The 15979-nt window shown below is 43.0% G+C and overlaps 1 protein-coding gene across 2 annotated transcripts in view; it reads right to left on the bottom strand.

Annotated features, from left to right (window-relative positions):
* Nucleotides 1–87: 87 nt before the first annotated feature.
* Nucleotides 88–15979, bottom strand: part of asic2 (acid sensing ion channel subunit 2) — a 553450-nt gene continuing 537558 nt past the window's right edge. For both annotated transcript variants that reach the window (XM_016994592.2, XM_062984153.1), the window contains exons 8-10: nt 9050–9129; nt 4799–4867; nt 88–1090 (exon numbers count right to left, since the gene is read on the bottom strand). In XM_016994592.2, the coding sequence (XP_016850081.1) occupies nt 989–1090; nt 4799–4867; nt 9050–9129 (251 nt within the window). In that variant the 3' untranslated portion in view covers nt 88–988. The remainder of the gene's footprint in view (nt 1091–4798; nt 4868–9049; nt 9130–15979) is intronic.

Raw genomic sequence — 15979 nt, 5'->3', positions numbered from 1 at the left:
TTGCATGTATTTAAAGTGTTCACCCCTGAAACAGATCCCGAGCCCTGGCTCATGAAGATGGAAATAACAAGACATGACACAAACGAGCCCCTTCCACAAGACCACCTTTAATCGCACTGTTAAGAATGAGGAAGCAGGGTAGGTCAAAATGGCCCTTGAACCCAGCCTCCCCCCGGGTCCCCAGTCCTGACACGGCATGACACGCCAATCTTAACAAGACAGTAGCTGTGGCTGATGAGTGCCAAGGGGGCTGGTGTGTTTGTGGGTGCTTGTGCATACAGGAGGGGGCAATGGTGGGGGAGGTCGATGGCAGTAAACAAGATGAGCCATTTTGCTTGACCTTTGCTCATCTTGGCTGCCCAGGTGAATGGGCCCTGCAAACGCTCAGAGACCCGGTCACAGATTTAGACAAAGACAAAAAGTAATGGACACCTGGAAGCCAGAGCTTGATTTGTTTCCAATTCAGTCCATGGTGTTATCAAGTTATTGTGAACTTTCTGTTTCGGGGAAGTGGGGAGCGACACGAGTGTCATGGCCTCCTCTTCTGTTGTGGAAAACGAAGGAAACAGCTGTTAAGACAAGAGACAGGCGTGTAAAGAAAAAAAAAAGGGAGGGAGATATTGCCATCAAAAGGACTGGCATGCAGGAGTCTTTTGTACAGTCGTTGGCAGTCTATGTGAAATGATGGTTCCTTGGTCGTTGGATTTGTACAGTTCAAAAACCCGGCCTCTGCTGCTGGAGGTGCCCCCCACCCTCCTCCTCCTCCTCCTCCTCCCACCCCTGCCATCCCTTCACAGACAGGGTGGGGCAAGTCCCTGGCATCTCTTGCGGTTTGTTTGGCAAGAAGAGAGAGAACGAGTTGGATGCATAGCGGATTCCTCAGCTATTCCCCCCACCCCATGGCGGGGAACCTGGGCTCCGATTCCCTGGCTTCTGGGGATACAGTTTCTGCTGTCCGTCCATCTGTAGTCATGCCCAGAGAGTGCTGTCAGCACGCAATCTCTTCCAGCGTGCCAAGTGTGGTCTGCAGGGGGACTGTCACAGTGTGGCTGATGGGATCAGAGTGGTTGGGCAAGGGCTCGCAGGTGCTCTGCCAAAAGATCGAAAGAGAAAAGATGGTAGAAATCAGCTGCTGCAAAAGAATATCACACCTCAGCCGTGTACTCACTGGATGATCTAGGCAACCATCAAATCACAGGCATAACTATACTGGCCTACCTTTCAGATATTGCTCAAAGACTGTATGCAGAAGTGACACGACCCACTTAAAATGTGCCATACCATTTGTGGTACCTGTGTTAGGAATTCTTCTGCTATCTGCCTTGGCCAGTAGGCTATATGGTGAGATTTATGGAACTTGCAGTTCAATATTTCCCTTTCGGTGCACCCATGCCCAGAAACTGATTGTTATTTCAGTTTCATTAGTTGTTGGTTCAATGGTTGCCTTATACTCTGATATAATGTTGTTATTTTTATTCTGTTTTATGATATTGTTTTATGTATCTCAGTGTGTTATTTTAATTATGTTAATCGGGCTTGTCCCCATATAAGTCACCCCGAGTCCCTTTGGGGAAATAGAGGCAGGGTACAAAAATAAAATAAAATAACAATAATAATAATAATTAAAATGACTGCCAGGAGGATTTCTTACATGAGGAGTGGTACCTGTTTCCTCAGACTATCAGGCATCTACAACTAAACCTTAGGGGCCGCGTTGGCACAATAGGTTAAACCCTTGCACTGCTGAACTGCTGACATAAAGGTTGGCAGTTCAAATCCACGAGACAGGGTGAGCTCTCTTCTGTCAGTCCTAGTTCCTAACAACCTAGCAGTTCGAAAACAAGCAAATGTGAGTAGATAAATAGGTACCGCTTCAGAAGAAAAAGGAAAAGAGACGCTCCAAACAATCTTGCCAGTCACATGACCAGGAGGTGACAATAGAGGTTCCTCGGCTTGAAAATGGAGAAAAGCACCTCCCAGAGCCAGAGATGAGCACCGCCTCCAGAAGCCAGAAATGAAAGGAGAAGCCTTGCCCTTTGTTTGTGTTTGTGTGTCTCATGTGATTGTAAAGGAACTGAATGTTTGCCTATGTATGTAAATACTGTAATCCCCTGAGTCCCCTAAGGTAGAAGGGCAGAATATAAATAAAGTGAATAATAATAATAATAATAATAATAATAATAATAATAATAATAATAATTAAACCAAACTACAAAAATTAAGATCTGGGGATACATGCAAGCCTGACTTCTCACTGAAGTTAAACTGCTCAAAGATGTTTATATGTTTCTGTTTATGATCTTCACATTGAACTCTCAGTTGGCACTGAAAGCACTGGGGAGAAATTCAGAATCTATAGCAGCTGGGGATGCTGGGTGTGGCAGTCCATCACATTTGCAAAGCATCTGGCTGGGCAAGGCTGGTCTCATCTATCTTCATATTTCTCTGGCTAACAGCTATTCCGCCTTTGACGCCTCATGATGGATGCAGCTATTTCTTATGTTTAGTTCAACTAAAAAACTAGAACTAGAAAATCCTACTAGTTTTTCCCCCCAATTTATTTCGACCTCTTGCCACCTCTAATCTACAACTGGGCGAACATGAGGTAAACAAAGGTTTACAGATCCCACCAGGTCAATAAAAGCAACATTTTGTTGATCTATAACAGGTCTCGATAATAACTGAGATCAAGGGGGTGACTGTCCAACTCTGTCCCGGCCTCCTTCTATACAGTCCCAGGTTTGGAGGCAGAGTTCACAAAGCACAGTTCAAGTGTAGCAGAATCTTGAGTTGCCATGTGCCAGTTTATTGTGACAGAAGCTTTTGTGGGCCTAAGTCCACTTCATTAGATGGATGAAACAGTCACCCAATCTTTCCAAATCTGGTTGGGTTTTTAAAATATCAACTGTTACAGAAGCCACTTGGAATTAAAGAATTAGGAGAATAGATCCGTTTTATGAATACCAGAACTGAATGTAACTCCTACATACTGAAATTCACTCCTGTTTGTCCAGGGAGCCCTCAGCACTGTGTGGCTTCAGAGCCGAGCAGTCAGCTGGGCGCATGGTGTGTGTGTGTGTGGGGGGGGGGGGGGTGAGGGACTTTTTGTAAAGGGATGCCCTCAAAGAGGTCTCCCTATGGCACCACACTTGGGGTTGAAAACCTGGCAGATGGCACAGGCCTGGGTAACATGGTCCTCCCCCAGGGAAAATAAGCATTTGGTATGGCCATCTGCATCAGGGAGTCTGGTCCCACAAGTGGAACACTTTCTAAGAAGTGAAGCGGAAGCCAAAAGGGCAACTATCCTGGCCTGTGTCCGGTCCGGGTTGTTGGGGGCAGGGAGGAATCAAGGGAAGCCTAATGCAGTCCGAGGTTGAGGGAGGGAGAAGGAAGCAAGTCCATTGGCGTTCGAGTCAAAACCATTAAAGGAATGTAGCAAATCGCAAAGTACAACACAGAAGAGGTTCCTAGCTGCAGCCTCAGTGGCGGAAAAAAGGAACCGAGGCTCAGTCCTGCCCAAGGCTACTTATACTCTATGGGGAAAGTGGGTGAGGCCTCCACCAACATGTTTCATTTAGAGCAGTAGTTCTCAACCTATGGTCCAAAGATGTTTTTGGCCTTCAACTCCCAGAAATCCTAACAACTGGTAAACTGGCTGGGATTTCTGGAAGTTGCAGGCCAAAGACATCTGGGGACCCCAGGTTGAGAACCACTGTTTTAGAGATCTAGAAGGTTCCAAACTGCACAGCACATGCGTGGAAAAACCCCTTATGTGCAAATTTCACAGATCACCACTCAAAGAAAAACAGTTACAAGTAGGCAACTCCTTCTTCTAAAGCAGTAAGCCATGATTCTTAAAGTGGTATCAAAGTACTACAAGAGTTGGAAGCTATTGCCAATTGCACCCAAGTCAAAAACTTGGGTGCTGCACTTTGAACCTTGCTTAGCTTTTCATTGAGGTAGTTTAAAACTGTTCCTCTGAATTCCATTCCAAAAGATCAGAAAATTATCCATTTATGCTCTATTGCCTGCAATCTAAAAACACTGAGAACAGAAAAAATGAATTTTATAAGATATGACTCAGTCGTTTATTGAGCAATTGGGTGATGATGCCTTTCAATCCATTTAACATTAGTTTCAGCCAGGGCTTCACCACCCCCAAGTTTAATTTGGCTGCATCTAGGAAGTGACAACGAAAGGGAGGGTGCCTCTGAACATGTACAGAATACATTTCTTGCACCAGTGAAAAATTAGAAACCTTTCTCCCCAAAAGAAGGTGGCTGGGGGGGGGGGGGGGGGCTGAAAGTAGTACTGTTTTGAGACACACCAGTGTGTTTCTTTCTTTTAGAATAGTGGTTCTCAACCTGTGGGTCCCCAGATGTTTTGACCTTCAACTCCCAGAAATCCTAACAGCTGGTAAACCGGCTGGCTCTCTAGGAGTTGTAGGCTAAAACATCTGGGGACCCACAGGTTGAGAACCACTGTTTTAGAAAGACATTTCATGTTGCCTTCAACTGAGCCCCAAGAGGTATTTGTGCAAGATCGTTTTGCTTACTGTAATCAGAACTCATTTGCTCCACAGTGCTGAGGCTCAGAGCCTAGTAAATGTCAAACTAAAAGAAAGGAGAACAGCATCTGAGTTTTGTGCAAATGGTAACCCCCAATCATTGGAATAATTGTAAGAAGTTTTTGCACTTCAAGTTAATTTCTGAACCATAACTCCCATGCTGGTTAGAGTTGCAGTCAAAATAAGCCTTTCCAAGCTGTATTTCTGAACTTGAACTTGACCCTTACTTACCACGTTCTCATCGTGGCTTCCTTCCTCCTCTTCCTGGCCAAGAAGGTCTAACAACTTCTCCTTGAGCAGCTAAAATAAATGACGAAAACAGTAAGTCCCTTTGTAAAACATGATCTCCCTTGGTGCAATCAAACCAACTTTGGCTATAGGAAACAGGTCCCGACTGCATTCCTGCATCATCTAACATATTGTAGCAGCTACTCATATAGAGCTACAGCTGGTCATTTGCTGACTTCTGGATCTACAACAGAAGTCTTGAAACTCCCACTACAACTATTCTTTGCCTGTTGAGTGGTGGACAATGAGAGAAACGTCTTGTTACCTCCCAAGACATAGGTGCAAAATGATTACACTCTCTCCACTGAGATCCTCTGGATGCTGGGGAGTGAATTGGGACCAAGCGCCAGATGTAGATGGAAATAATTATTTAGGGTACTGAAGCCCCAAGTTAAGTTCTTCCTTACAGCCAAAATTTCAAAAATAATACTATGGGTAAGAGTGAAGGCTCTTTACTGGTGTGCCATGTAATAGTTTCTAGTTACTTTTCAAATGTTACTTGGAACATTAATTTTTAGAAAATATTTTGACAAAAATTATGCAAGCTTTATTGGCATTTTTGTCAATTTTATTTTCGCTTTCAGGATACTAACAGCAATAGAGTAGTAACAAGGAATGTAACGATGACTGTGTTGTTTTCACAATCTTGCAGTGGATAATGGCAATGGGCTGTTTTTCAATCACTGTAATAAAGTAGGGGAATAAGTAGCTTTGACACAACAGTTTCCCAAGCTGTAGTGGTTGCGGTTGGAAGTATCACTATCGTGTTACCACAATATCGTTGTAAAAAAGGGGGCCAGAGTAATGCATAAATATGACAAAAGAATTTGATCTATTGTTTAAAAATTATAGATAGGAGAGGAAGAAAAGTTAGGGAGGAATAGAGGAGAACATTCATTTCTACTTTGAAGACACTCTATTTATGTGTTCTTCATATACAGAGCCATCCCAGAGACATGATGTCCAGATTGCCATCATTCTTTCACTTTGTCTTCATAAAGTCCTTGCCTTGCCTCATTAGTTTATAGTGTTTTTGTAGATCCAAATCACAGTAATTATTTGTTAGCTAAAACCCAGTTGCTACACAAACATGCCAAATGTAAGATGATCCATTATTATTATTGAGGCTCTTTGGGGCTTATGTCCCTTTAATTTTAATCCTTCCCGTATTTTGTTTAAAGCATCCCCTGCCACTTTAATGAGTTTGTCCATGTTCACAAGCATGACCAGCATTACTTCGGTGAACAGTTCCTCCACATGGGGGTTGGAGGGAAATTTTTAAATTACTAGTTTCTACTTTGTAGACAGAGCTCCTTAATTTGTTCCTTCTTATATCATCGCAATTGCCTTTTAAAGTAAAATACATCATTTATTCATCGGAGGGCACTTTCGGTAATTTTAAATTGCCCTGCTGTCAAACCAACACTCTCTGGATTGGGCAAGAGCTCAGAATATGTGGCCTTCTTAATTTCCTATGCACATTACAGTTGTTAAACTAAATGAGATGTCAGGTAGCGGTGGAAGGGCCAGAGCTCTGATGGAGCCAAGCTTGGGAGGAGGAGGACACTGTGGAGACAGAAGCAAGGGTTTTGTGGGGTAGGACTCTCCTGGCCTGAAATACAAAGACAAGCATCCATGGGATGTAACCTGAGGAAAGGCAGACCAACGTGACTTCCTGCATAAGCAGGGGAAGAGCTGGGAAATGTAAGACTCTATTCTGGCTTACAGCATTCAGGGTACCGTACATTGCCATGTTGGCTGGGGGATTCTGCAGTCAGACAAATTAACTTTTCCAGTAACTATGAAGGATGTTGTGGTTGAGAAAGAGTGCATTCAATGGCTGCATTGATCATGTCAGCTTTTGAAACACAACTGATATGAAAAGCAACCTTGAATTTGGGATGAGTAAACAGGAATATTGATAACTTGTTTGGCTCCTAAGGGGAAGGAATGGCAAGAATGTGCCTGTTAGGGTTGCCAGCATGTACCGTGTTCCCCTGAAAATAAAACAGTGTCTTATATTAAATTTTGCTCCAGAAACGCTAGGTCTTATTTTCCGGGGATGTCTTATTTTGCTCTCTTCTCCTCTGCCGAGGAAGGCACCTGCGGCGTGAAGGAGAAGGAGGGAAAGGTGCATGCCTTTAACTCCTTCTCCTTCCTTGGTGGAGGAGGAGGGAGCCGTTGCTGCTGGGGAAGGGGGTTGCCACTGACGGGGAAAATAATAATAGTAGTAATAATAATAATAATAATAATAATAATAATAATAATAATCTTTATACCCCGCTCCATCTCCCGAAGGACTCAGGGTGGCTTACACTTGGACAAGCCCAAAACAGTATTACATCAATAAAAACAGTAACACAATGAAATCACAGTATAATAACACATCTTATAAAAATTAAAATAACTTAAAACATAGACAGTAATCCCAGTCAGTAGGCAAGCACCATAGGACATGGGCTATTTTAAGGGGAAATGGAACCTGAAAGGGGAAATGGAAACCCGAAAGTGCATATTCTTCGGCTTCTTTGCCTTCCTGGGCACGGAACGGAGCAGTCGCGACCTGAGGAGGTAAAGGAAGGCTCCTCCTTCATCTTCGCAGGTGTAGAAGGAAGTCATCACCGCCGGGGAAGGCGAAGGAGAAGAAGGAAAAGATGCATGCCTTTCCCTCCTTCTCCTTTGTGCCGCACGTGCCTTCAGAGCGGCGGCTCAGTCCTACTAGGTCTTACTTTTAGGGGATGTCTTATATTTGGCAATTCACCCAAACCTCTATTAGGTTTTATTTTCAGGGGATGTTCTATTTTTAGGGAAGCACGGTATGTGCGGGGAAAACATCAGCTCATGAATCAGGCCTATGAATGAAAGCCTCTCAAATCTCCTCTGAAAAGTCTTTCGAAAAGACAGTCCTGTGTCTTTCTCTGGACTTGCAGTTGCTGAACTGAGGCGCTGATGTCCCAGTGCACTGAACAAGATCCTTGGCTAAGTAGCTCTGACAGAACTAGCACACAGCAAAGGGAACCAGGCAGGGCCTATTATAAGAGGGAGAAGCCAAAGCTTCAGGAATGGTCACGTGCCAATGTTTTGGGCACTTAGCTCCTTGCTTTTGAAGCAGTGTGAATGGGGTACCCACACAGTCTGCTTTCAGCCTCTGTTAACCAGGTGTTCACTTCTAAGATGCACAAAAGCAGGAGTAGAGAGGGAGCCTCTGGATCACCATGTAAAGTGAACTAGGTCAGAAGCGTCCTTTATTCACTCCAGGCATAATTTCATTATCCCTCGCAGTGCAAACAAGAAAGAGAAAATATTGAGAATAAGTAGACAAATGTGTTCCACCAAATGAGGAGGAACAAATTCACTCTCCCAGAAAGATCACCTGCCCCCTAAAAAAAACCCCTGCAAATGTGTAGTTTTACTTTTAAGAGTACAGTTTTTCCCCTTCAGACTATCACACATCCCCTATACATCTAGTTTACAAGCATGGATCGGAGCATGTATACGCATTCTTTTGAAGAAAAACCTGTATCCCTTGAAGTGATGCATCATTTTTTTTATCATTATCTTTAGGCAATGAGGGGACAGAGAATTTTTGGGGGGATAGCAGCTCTGGATGGGTCTAGGGTTGGAATACACTCCCAAATCTTGCAAGTTGCAACATCTCTGGCATGAAGGTAAGAGATAGAAGAGTTGTGTTATGGGGACAGGGGGTTTGGGATGCAGAATGAGTGAAGCAGAAAACCAATACCCACGAAAGAAGATGAATAATAATAATAAATCTTTATTTGTACCCATCTCCCCGGGAAGATGGTGGAGGGACCAAGAGATGGGCCTCCCCAGCAGATCTCAACACCGACACCAGTCCATAGAAGGAGATACGGTCTCAAAGATAGTTTGGACCCAAAGCGTATGAAAGAGATTATGATTTAATATATTATAGGCCCTTGGTATCCACTTGGTTTTGGTTTCAGGATCTCCTATGCATATCACAGTCGGTGGATACTGACGTCTGATCATATAAAATAGTGAAATAAAATGGCATATAAAATGGGAAAATCGTTGTAAGTACCATGTCGCTGAGGGAATGAGAGAAGGAGATGGGCTGGATAATGCAAAGGAACCCAGTTCACACACTCCATTCCGCTAAAGTGCCCATTGCAATATGATAATCACCATAGTAGAGAAAGGACTGGAACTTACCTCATAGATATAGTCAAATATTTCCAGAATTGTGAGGATACTAGCACCAATAAAAAGGCCCATCTGACCTCCAATATCACCTGAGGGAGAAAGGAAAGAAAATGGAAGCAGGGATTTTATTCATATATGGTATGTGTAAACAGAGAGAATCCATTTTGGATGGAGAGCCCATAAGCCCACATCGGCCTTCCAAATTTTTTTAGTAGTTGGCTTCTTTCCATACAGTCTGTAGAGAAATAAACACTCTTCCAGTAAGCAGGCAATAAGAAAATATGGGCAAGATGCTCTTAGCATGGAGCCAATATTTATTATTTCAGTGATGGAATAGGATTCCAGAAGACCAGGGTTCAAAGACCCACTCAGCCATGGCAACCCATTGGGTGACCTTGAGAAAGTCACATTCTCTTGGCCTTTGAGGAGAACAAATTATATTCGTGTACCAAACTTTCCAAGTAAAATCCATAATAGGTCAATAAATCAAAGAAGACTTGAAAGCACATGACAACAAAGGCCAAAAAACCAAATCAAACACCACTGCCACTCTTTCTATAGATTAGAACATATAGGAATTTAATTCTGTAAACAAAGCTTCTGGTTCCCTGCCAGCATCACACCACACTACAATAACTCTTTTCACTAGTCATATGGATATCTATTCAACTTGGCTTAATGCAACATCGTTCCTCCTGGCTTTGTCCTGCAACAGCCATCCCATAGCTAAAACTGAACTTGTGACCTCATCACCAGACTCACAAATTTTGCATTTCTATGGCCATTCACGCATACAGCCTGCTCATTCATAGCGATAAAAATCTGTTCCTAGGAACATCACTCCATGCGTTTGTTTGATGAAGTAGACTTAATTCCATGAAAGTTTAGGCTGCCAACTTCTTTTTCTCAGTCTCAAAGGTGGTACAGAATCCCTTTGCATACTGATCCAGACTAACACATTTTACATCTTTGAATTCTACTACCATAATCCATAAGTTTCTTCATAAAGAGGATGAAAAAGACTTGAGATAATGTGGGGTAGAAAGGAAAACTTTCTGCTTTGTCTAGTTTTATAAACAGAACAAAAGAGATGGGATGGCAAAAAATCTATCTTTGAAAAGACTCTGGAAATAATGAACTAAAATAAAGCACTAATTATTTTGTGGGTTTTTTCCTTTTACGAAATAGAGTATGTGTAAGGTGCAATTAAATTAGATTAGACAAATTAAATTTATCCCAGCTAATGATAAATTAATTTTTTGGACCTAGCAATCCACAAAATACATCAAGCTTCACTTTAGCATTGTTCTAAGATCAATTCACTGTCAGATGAAGGTTCTTTATATTAGTCAGGGAGAAAGTAGCAGGCAAAGATCACTCCCTCCTTCCCTTTTCAACCTGCCTGCTTGGTTAGAAAGATTGTCTATGGCTACTGCAAGCTGAATAGCCTTATGGTCTGCCTTCACCACTCAATACTTCAGAAATGCACGACTTTTCACAAGGAATTGATCCCAGAAGGAGAAAAGCGGTTTCTAGCAAAAGTTAGGAGCTGCAGTGGTGCAATGGGTTAAACCCTTGTGCCGGCTGAACTGCTGACCTGGAGGTTGCTGGTTCGAATCGGCAAGATGGGTGAGCTCCCATCTGTCAGCTCTAGCTTGCGGGGACATGAGAGAAGCTTTCCAACAACACATCTAGGCATCCCCTGGGCAACATCTCTGTAGAACGCTAATTCTCTCACACCAGAAATGACTTATAGTATGTTCTCAAGTAGCTTTTGACATGATAAAAAAGCAAAAGTTGCACAGAGCAGACTGACTGGCTCATGCAACAACCGTAAAGTCACTTGTCCCTCTTGTCCTAGTGTTACAGCTTACAGAAAAACACCCACTGGCCTTTAAAAACATGCTGAATACCAAATTTAACCAGATTAGCAGGTCAGAATCTGGATTTTAATGTCCTGTTTTTGTTTCGTTTCATTGTCCTTAAATGTCAAAAGCATGCTGAAAGCCTTTGCAGGGGCAGGGAGAGGGGGAAATCAAGGGAAATCAAGAATATACATGTCACTAGAGCCAGGCAAAGCTCAATCATCCCACACAACGGGGAGTGGGAAAACACAACCCCATAACCTGCCCTGGTTACTGCCGCAGACAGGTATCGTTTGACACATTCTGTGATGGAGAGGTGCTGTGTCCTGGAAATGTAACAAATTTTATTGCCAGAGCCTGATGTATAGCAAAAAGCTTCGGCTCCCTCCTGGGAACTGAAGTGTGTTCTCTAAAAGCAGTATTTGTTTTAGCTTCCAGAATATATTCCTTGGAGGGATGTGTGACACTCAGCTTCATAAGGAGATGAACAACTATTCCATTCCATTCTCCAAAAGGCAGACTGTTGAGCTCTTCCCTTTCACCGCTCCCTGGTCAGCAAATTATTTAGTCAAGGGCTCTGTGATGTGAATGAGGACTAACACAATGCACTTTGGACTTATAACAGTGAGTGAAGATGGTGGAGTGAAGGTAGTGGGGACCTTGGAAACATTCCCCAAATAGGGCTCCTCTTTGTGCCCATGTGTCAGTAGATGTTAAAGCAACATAACAAAGGCTGAAATTCTGCACTGTGGGATAGAATTATGATGATGGAGCTCCATTTATCGAATATCTGGCTGATAGTGCCATCCTTCCAGAAACATCTTTTCAGGTAGGAATCATCCCAATGGAAAGGTTTCCAAAGTGCAACAAATCGAGGCATTCTGGAAATAGCATTTGTGAGGTTGAAAACAGGCTGCTGTAGATAAATAGGTACCACTTAAGCAGAGAGGTATTTTAACGGCACCATAAAGGAAATACCAGAAAAATGCTGGTGATAAAAAAGGAGGAAGTCTGTGAACAGGGTTCTTCGACATGATGGAGCGACAGCACCCCCCCCCCCATGGTCAGAATCAAACACAACTTCCAGGATGCCGAAAATGGGAAATGCCTATAAACCTCTATCTGTTATCCATCCTGTCTGTGTATAATGGCACTGAATATTTGCCATATATGTGTTTTGTGATCTGCCCGGAGTCACCTTCGGGATGAGAAGGGCAGAATATAAATGCTGTAATAAATAAATAAATAACCTTGTAACTATTGTGTCAAGTCTCAACCAAAATACAGATGATTAAAAATATTGTGAGATTCGGGAAAGAATGAAAGAAGAAAAAAAAGCTTCCAGTATCTTTTCAACATTGGGTCTGAAGCTGATAAATGGCCTCAATCAAATGTACTATTGATAATCCAGTATCTTCTTCAGATAGGAAAGAGATTGAGACATGATGTCCTATGATTGGCAGACCCATGCCTTCTATACACATCTACAGTATTGGCTGATGATACTGTCCTGAGGTTTGCTCTGTTCCCTCTTTTTTAAATTTGTGTCTATATCAAAGTAACTTGCTTGCAAGGAAAGCACTCATCAGCGCCATCACCCCTCTATGGGAACAGAAACCAGTACTGATACAAAAAGAAAGGCTATTCAAAGAAAAATTATAGGTTGTTCAAAACTAACCACCCATTCATCAGCAAGCAAGAAAATGATCTGAACCTGTATACAGAATATGTCTTAACACAATACAGTAACACATGAAGTAGGCAGGTGCTGCCATTGTAATGTACTGCCAAAAGTGTCTGGAAAAATTGGGAAAGCATCAAATGTTACATAAGAGGCAAATCTTTGTTATTAGAAAGTGAATGAATAAAATATATCAACTCAAGGGGGAAAAGTGATTTAGTAGCAATTTGTGGTTGAAGTGAAGGCTGAATTAGAAACTACTCAGCTCATTGCTCATTAGTTACATGGCATCTACACTGTAGAATTAATGCAGTTTGATACTTCAATTGTCATGGCTCAATGCTATGGAATCCTGGAGGTTTTAGTTTGGTGAGGCATGAGCATTCTTTGGCAGAGAAGCTAACAATCTTACAAAACCAACTTTCATGATTCTGCAGCATAGAGCCATTATTGCTAAAGTGGTGTCAAAATACATTTCTACAATTCTACAGTGTAGATGCACCCAGTATTAACCACAAGCACACAAATAAATTGCAGAGCTGATTATTCTTCCATGGATGATCTTTTCTGCAAGATAAAGCAGTTCTCAGCCTCTTCTATGAAAACCCCCAAGGCTGAACATTACCTCTGGAGGCAGTTTGTTCTGCAGCTCATCTGCATGGAAATGAAGGAGCAACCCCAGATCACCCTCTGCAATTGGAATTCATTCTTTCTTGTCATATAATTGGTGGACATTTCAGAACAGTTGATAAAGCAACTATTCTTCAGCAGCTGACATGCCTTCGATGTTGATTGAGATTATTGTCACAGTTGGTCCTGAAAAAGTCAGTTTATTTGTTTGTTTGCTTGGTTGCATACTGCAAGTTGTTTCTCGTGTGAGAGAATCAGCCATCTACAAAGATGTTGCCCAGGGGATGCCCACATGTGTTACTATCCTGCGAGGAGGCTTCTCTCATATCCAGCAAACCAATGCCTTAAATCAAGAAATAGCTTCCTAAGATCTAGAGAGATACTCCCAGGAACACCGCAGGAACAAGCGAGAGTCCAAAAGTGGCAGGCTAAACCTTGGAACCCCAATCAATGACTGATTCCAGATGAGAAACTCCCTTCTGGGTACACAGAAGACTGGGCGACTTGGAAGGTGCTGAACAGACTGCATTCTGGTACATGGTTTTGGCTTTCACTCAGCAGACTGAAAGCCAAAATCAAGGTCACAACAACATCTGTTATAGAACTCCAATATGCTGATGATAACGGTGTCTGTGTGCGCATTCAGAAGATCTACAAGCCACTCTAAACACTTTTGAAGAAGCATATGAGAAGCTCAGCCTCTCATTGAACATCCAAGAAAATCAAAGTGCTCTTCCAGCAGTTGTCAGCCAATCCTTCTGCAATGCCAGAAATACAGCTTAATGGTGTGACATTAGAAAATGTTGACCATTTTCGCTACCTTGGCAGCCACCTCTCCACAAAAGTCAACATTGATGCTCAATACAACAGCGCCTGAGCTCTGCATTTCTCCAAATGAAGCAGAGTGTTTGAGAAACGGGACATCCGTAAGGATATCAAGGTTCTTGTCTATAAAGCTATTGTCCTCCCAACCCTGCTATACACCTCTGAAACATGGACTGTCTACAGACGTCACACTCAGCTCCTGGAAATATTCCATCAGTGTTGCCCCTGAAAAATCCTGCAGATCTCTTCTAGATCCGGGGAAGTCATGCTCCCCCTCTACTCTGCCTTGGTCAGACCACACCTGGAATACTGTGTCCAATTTTGGGCACCGCAGTTGAAGGGAGATGTTGACAAGCTGGAAAGTGTCCAGAGGAGGGCAACTAAAATGATTAACGGTCTGGAGAACAAGCCCTATGAGGAGCGGCTTAAAGAGCTGGGCATGTTTAGCCTGCAAAAGAGAAGGCTGAGAGGAAACATGATAGCCATGTACAAATATGTGAGGGGAAGTCATAGGGAGGAGGGAGCAAGCTTGTTTTCTGCTGCCCTTCAGACTACGACATGGAACAATGGCTTCAAACTACAGGAAAGGAGATTCCACCTGAACATCAAGAAGAACTCCCTCACAGTGAGGGCTGTTCGGCAGTGGAACTCTCTGCCCCAGACTGTGGTGAAGGCTCCTTCTTTGGAGGCTTTTAAGCAGAGGCTGGATGGCCATCTGTTGGGGGTGCTTTGAATGCGATTGCCTGCTTCTTAGCAGGGGGTTGGACTAGATGGCCCATGAGGTCTCTTCCAACTATACTATTCTATGATTCTATGGGAAGACAGGTGGACAAATGTCTGCATGCTTGAAGAAGCAAAGACCACCAGTACTGAAGCAATGCTCCTAAAGCAATGCTCCTACGCCATCAACTCCGCTGGACTCGCCATGTTGTCCGAATGCCTGATCACTGTCTCCCAAAGCAGTTGCTATACTCCCAACTCAAGAATGGGAAATGTAATGTTGGTGTGCAGGAAAAGAGATTTAAAGATGGGCTAAAAGCTAACCTTAAAAACTGTGGCATAGACACAGAACTGGGAAGCCCTGGCCCTTGAGCACTCTAATTGGAGGTCAGCTGTGACCAGCAATGCTGTGGAATTTGAAGAGGCACAAATGACAGAAACGTGCCAAGAGGAAGGCGCGTCAAGCCAACCCTGACTGGGACCGCCTTCCATCTGGAAACAGATGTCTTCACTACGGAAGAACATGCGGGTCAAGAATAGGTCTCCACAGCCACCTGTGCATCCACTTCCAAGACACTACACTTGGAGGACCATCATCCTCAGGCCACGAAGGATCACCTAAGTAAAGTGAGGTACCATGAGATACAAAGCCAGTTTTAAAAATGGGGCTATAAAGTGGAGTTCACGACATGCGAGTGTGGAGAAGAGCAAACCACAGACCACATATTACAATGTGGTCTGAGCCCTGTCACATTCACAATGGAGGACCTTCTTACAGCGACACCACAGGCACTTGAAGTGGTCAGCTTCTGGTCAAAGGAAGTTTAGCATAATGCCAAGTTTTTAACTTCGTTAGTGTTTTTTTTTATACATTATATCTATATTCTCAACTTGCTTCTGACATGATAAATAAATTGGTGGACATGGTAAGCAATCTTTTTGAGATCATCTGACTGCATTTATAGACACAGCCCGAAATGGCACTGGCCTCCTTAGTTGCAGCACCATGCTGTTGGCTCAGCACTCCGTCCTGCAAAATGCAATGCTATTTATCCCTAGGAAAGCATGCATAAAAATGTAGAGCTTTAAGTTCATCACTTGGTTCTTGAGAACGTTTATCTTATAATTCAGAGTGTTTGCTGACAGCACTTCTCCCATTCTGATTCATTCATTAATTTGATTGCATCCTTTCAGCGCTACAATCTGCCTCTCAGTTAT

Source organism: Anolis carolinensis, chromosome 6, assembly GCF_035594765.1.
Source record: "Anolis carolinensis isolate JA03-04 chromosome 6, rAnoCar3.1.pri, whole genome shotgun sequence".
Lineage (NCBI taxonomy): Eukaryota > Metazoa > Chordata > Lepidosauria > Squamata > Dactyloidae > Anolis > Anolis carolinensis.
This window is presented reverse-complemented; position numbering and strand designations above follow the sequence as displayed.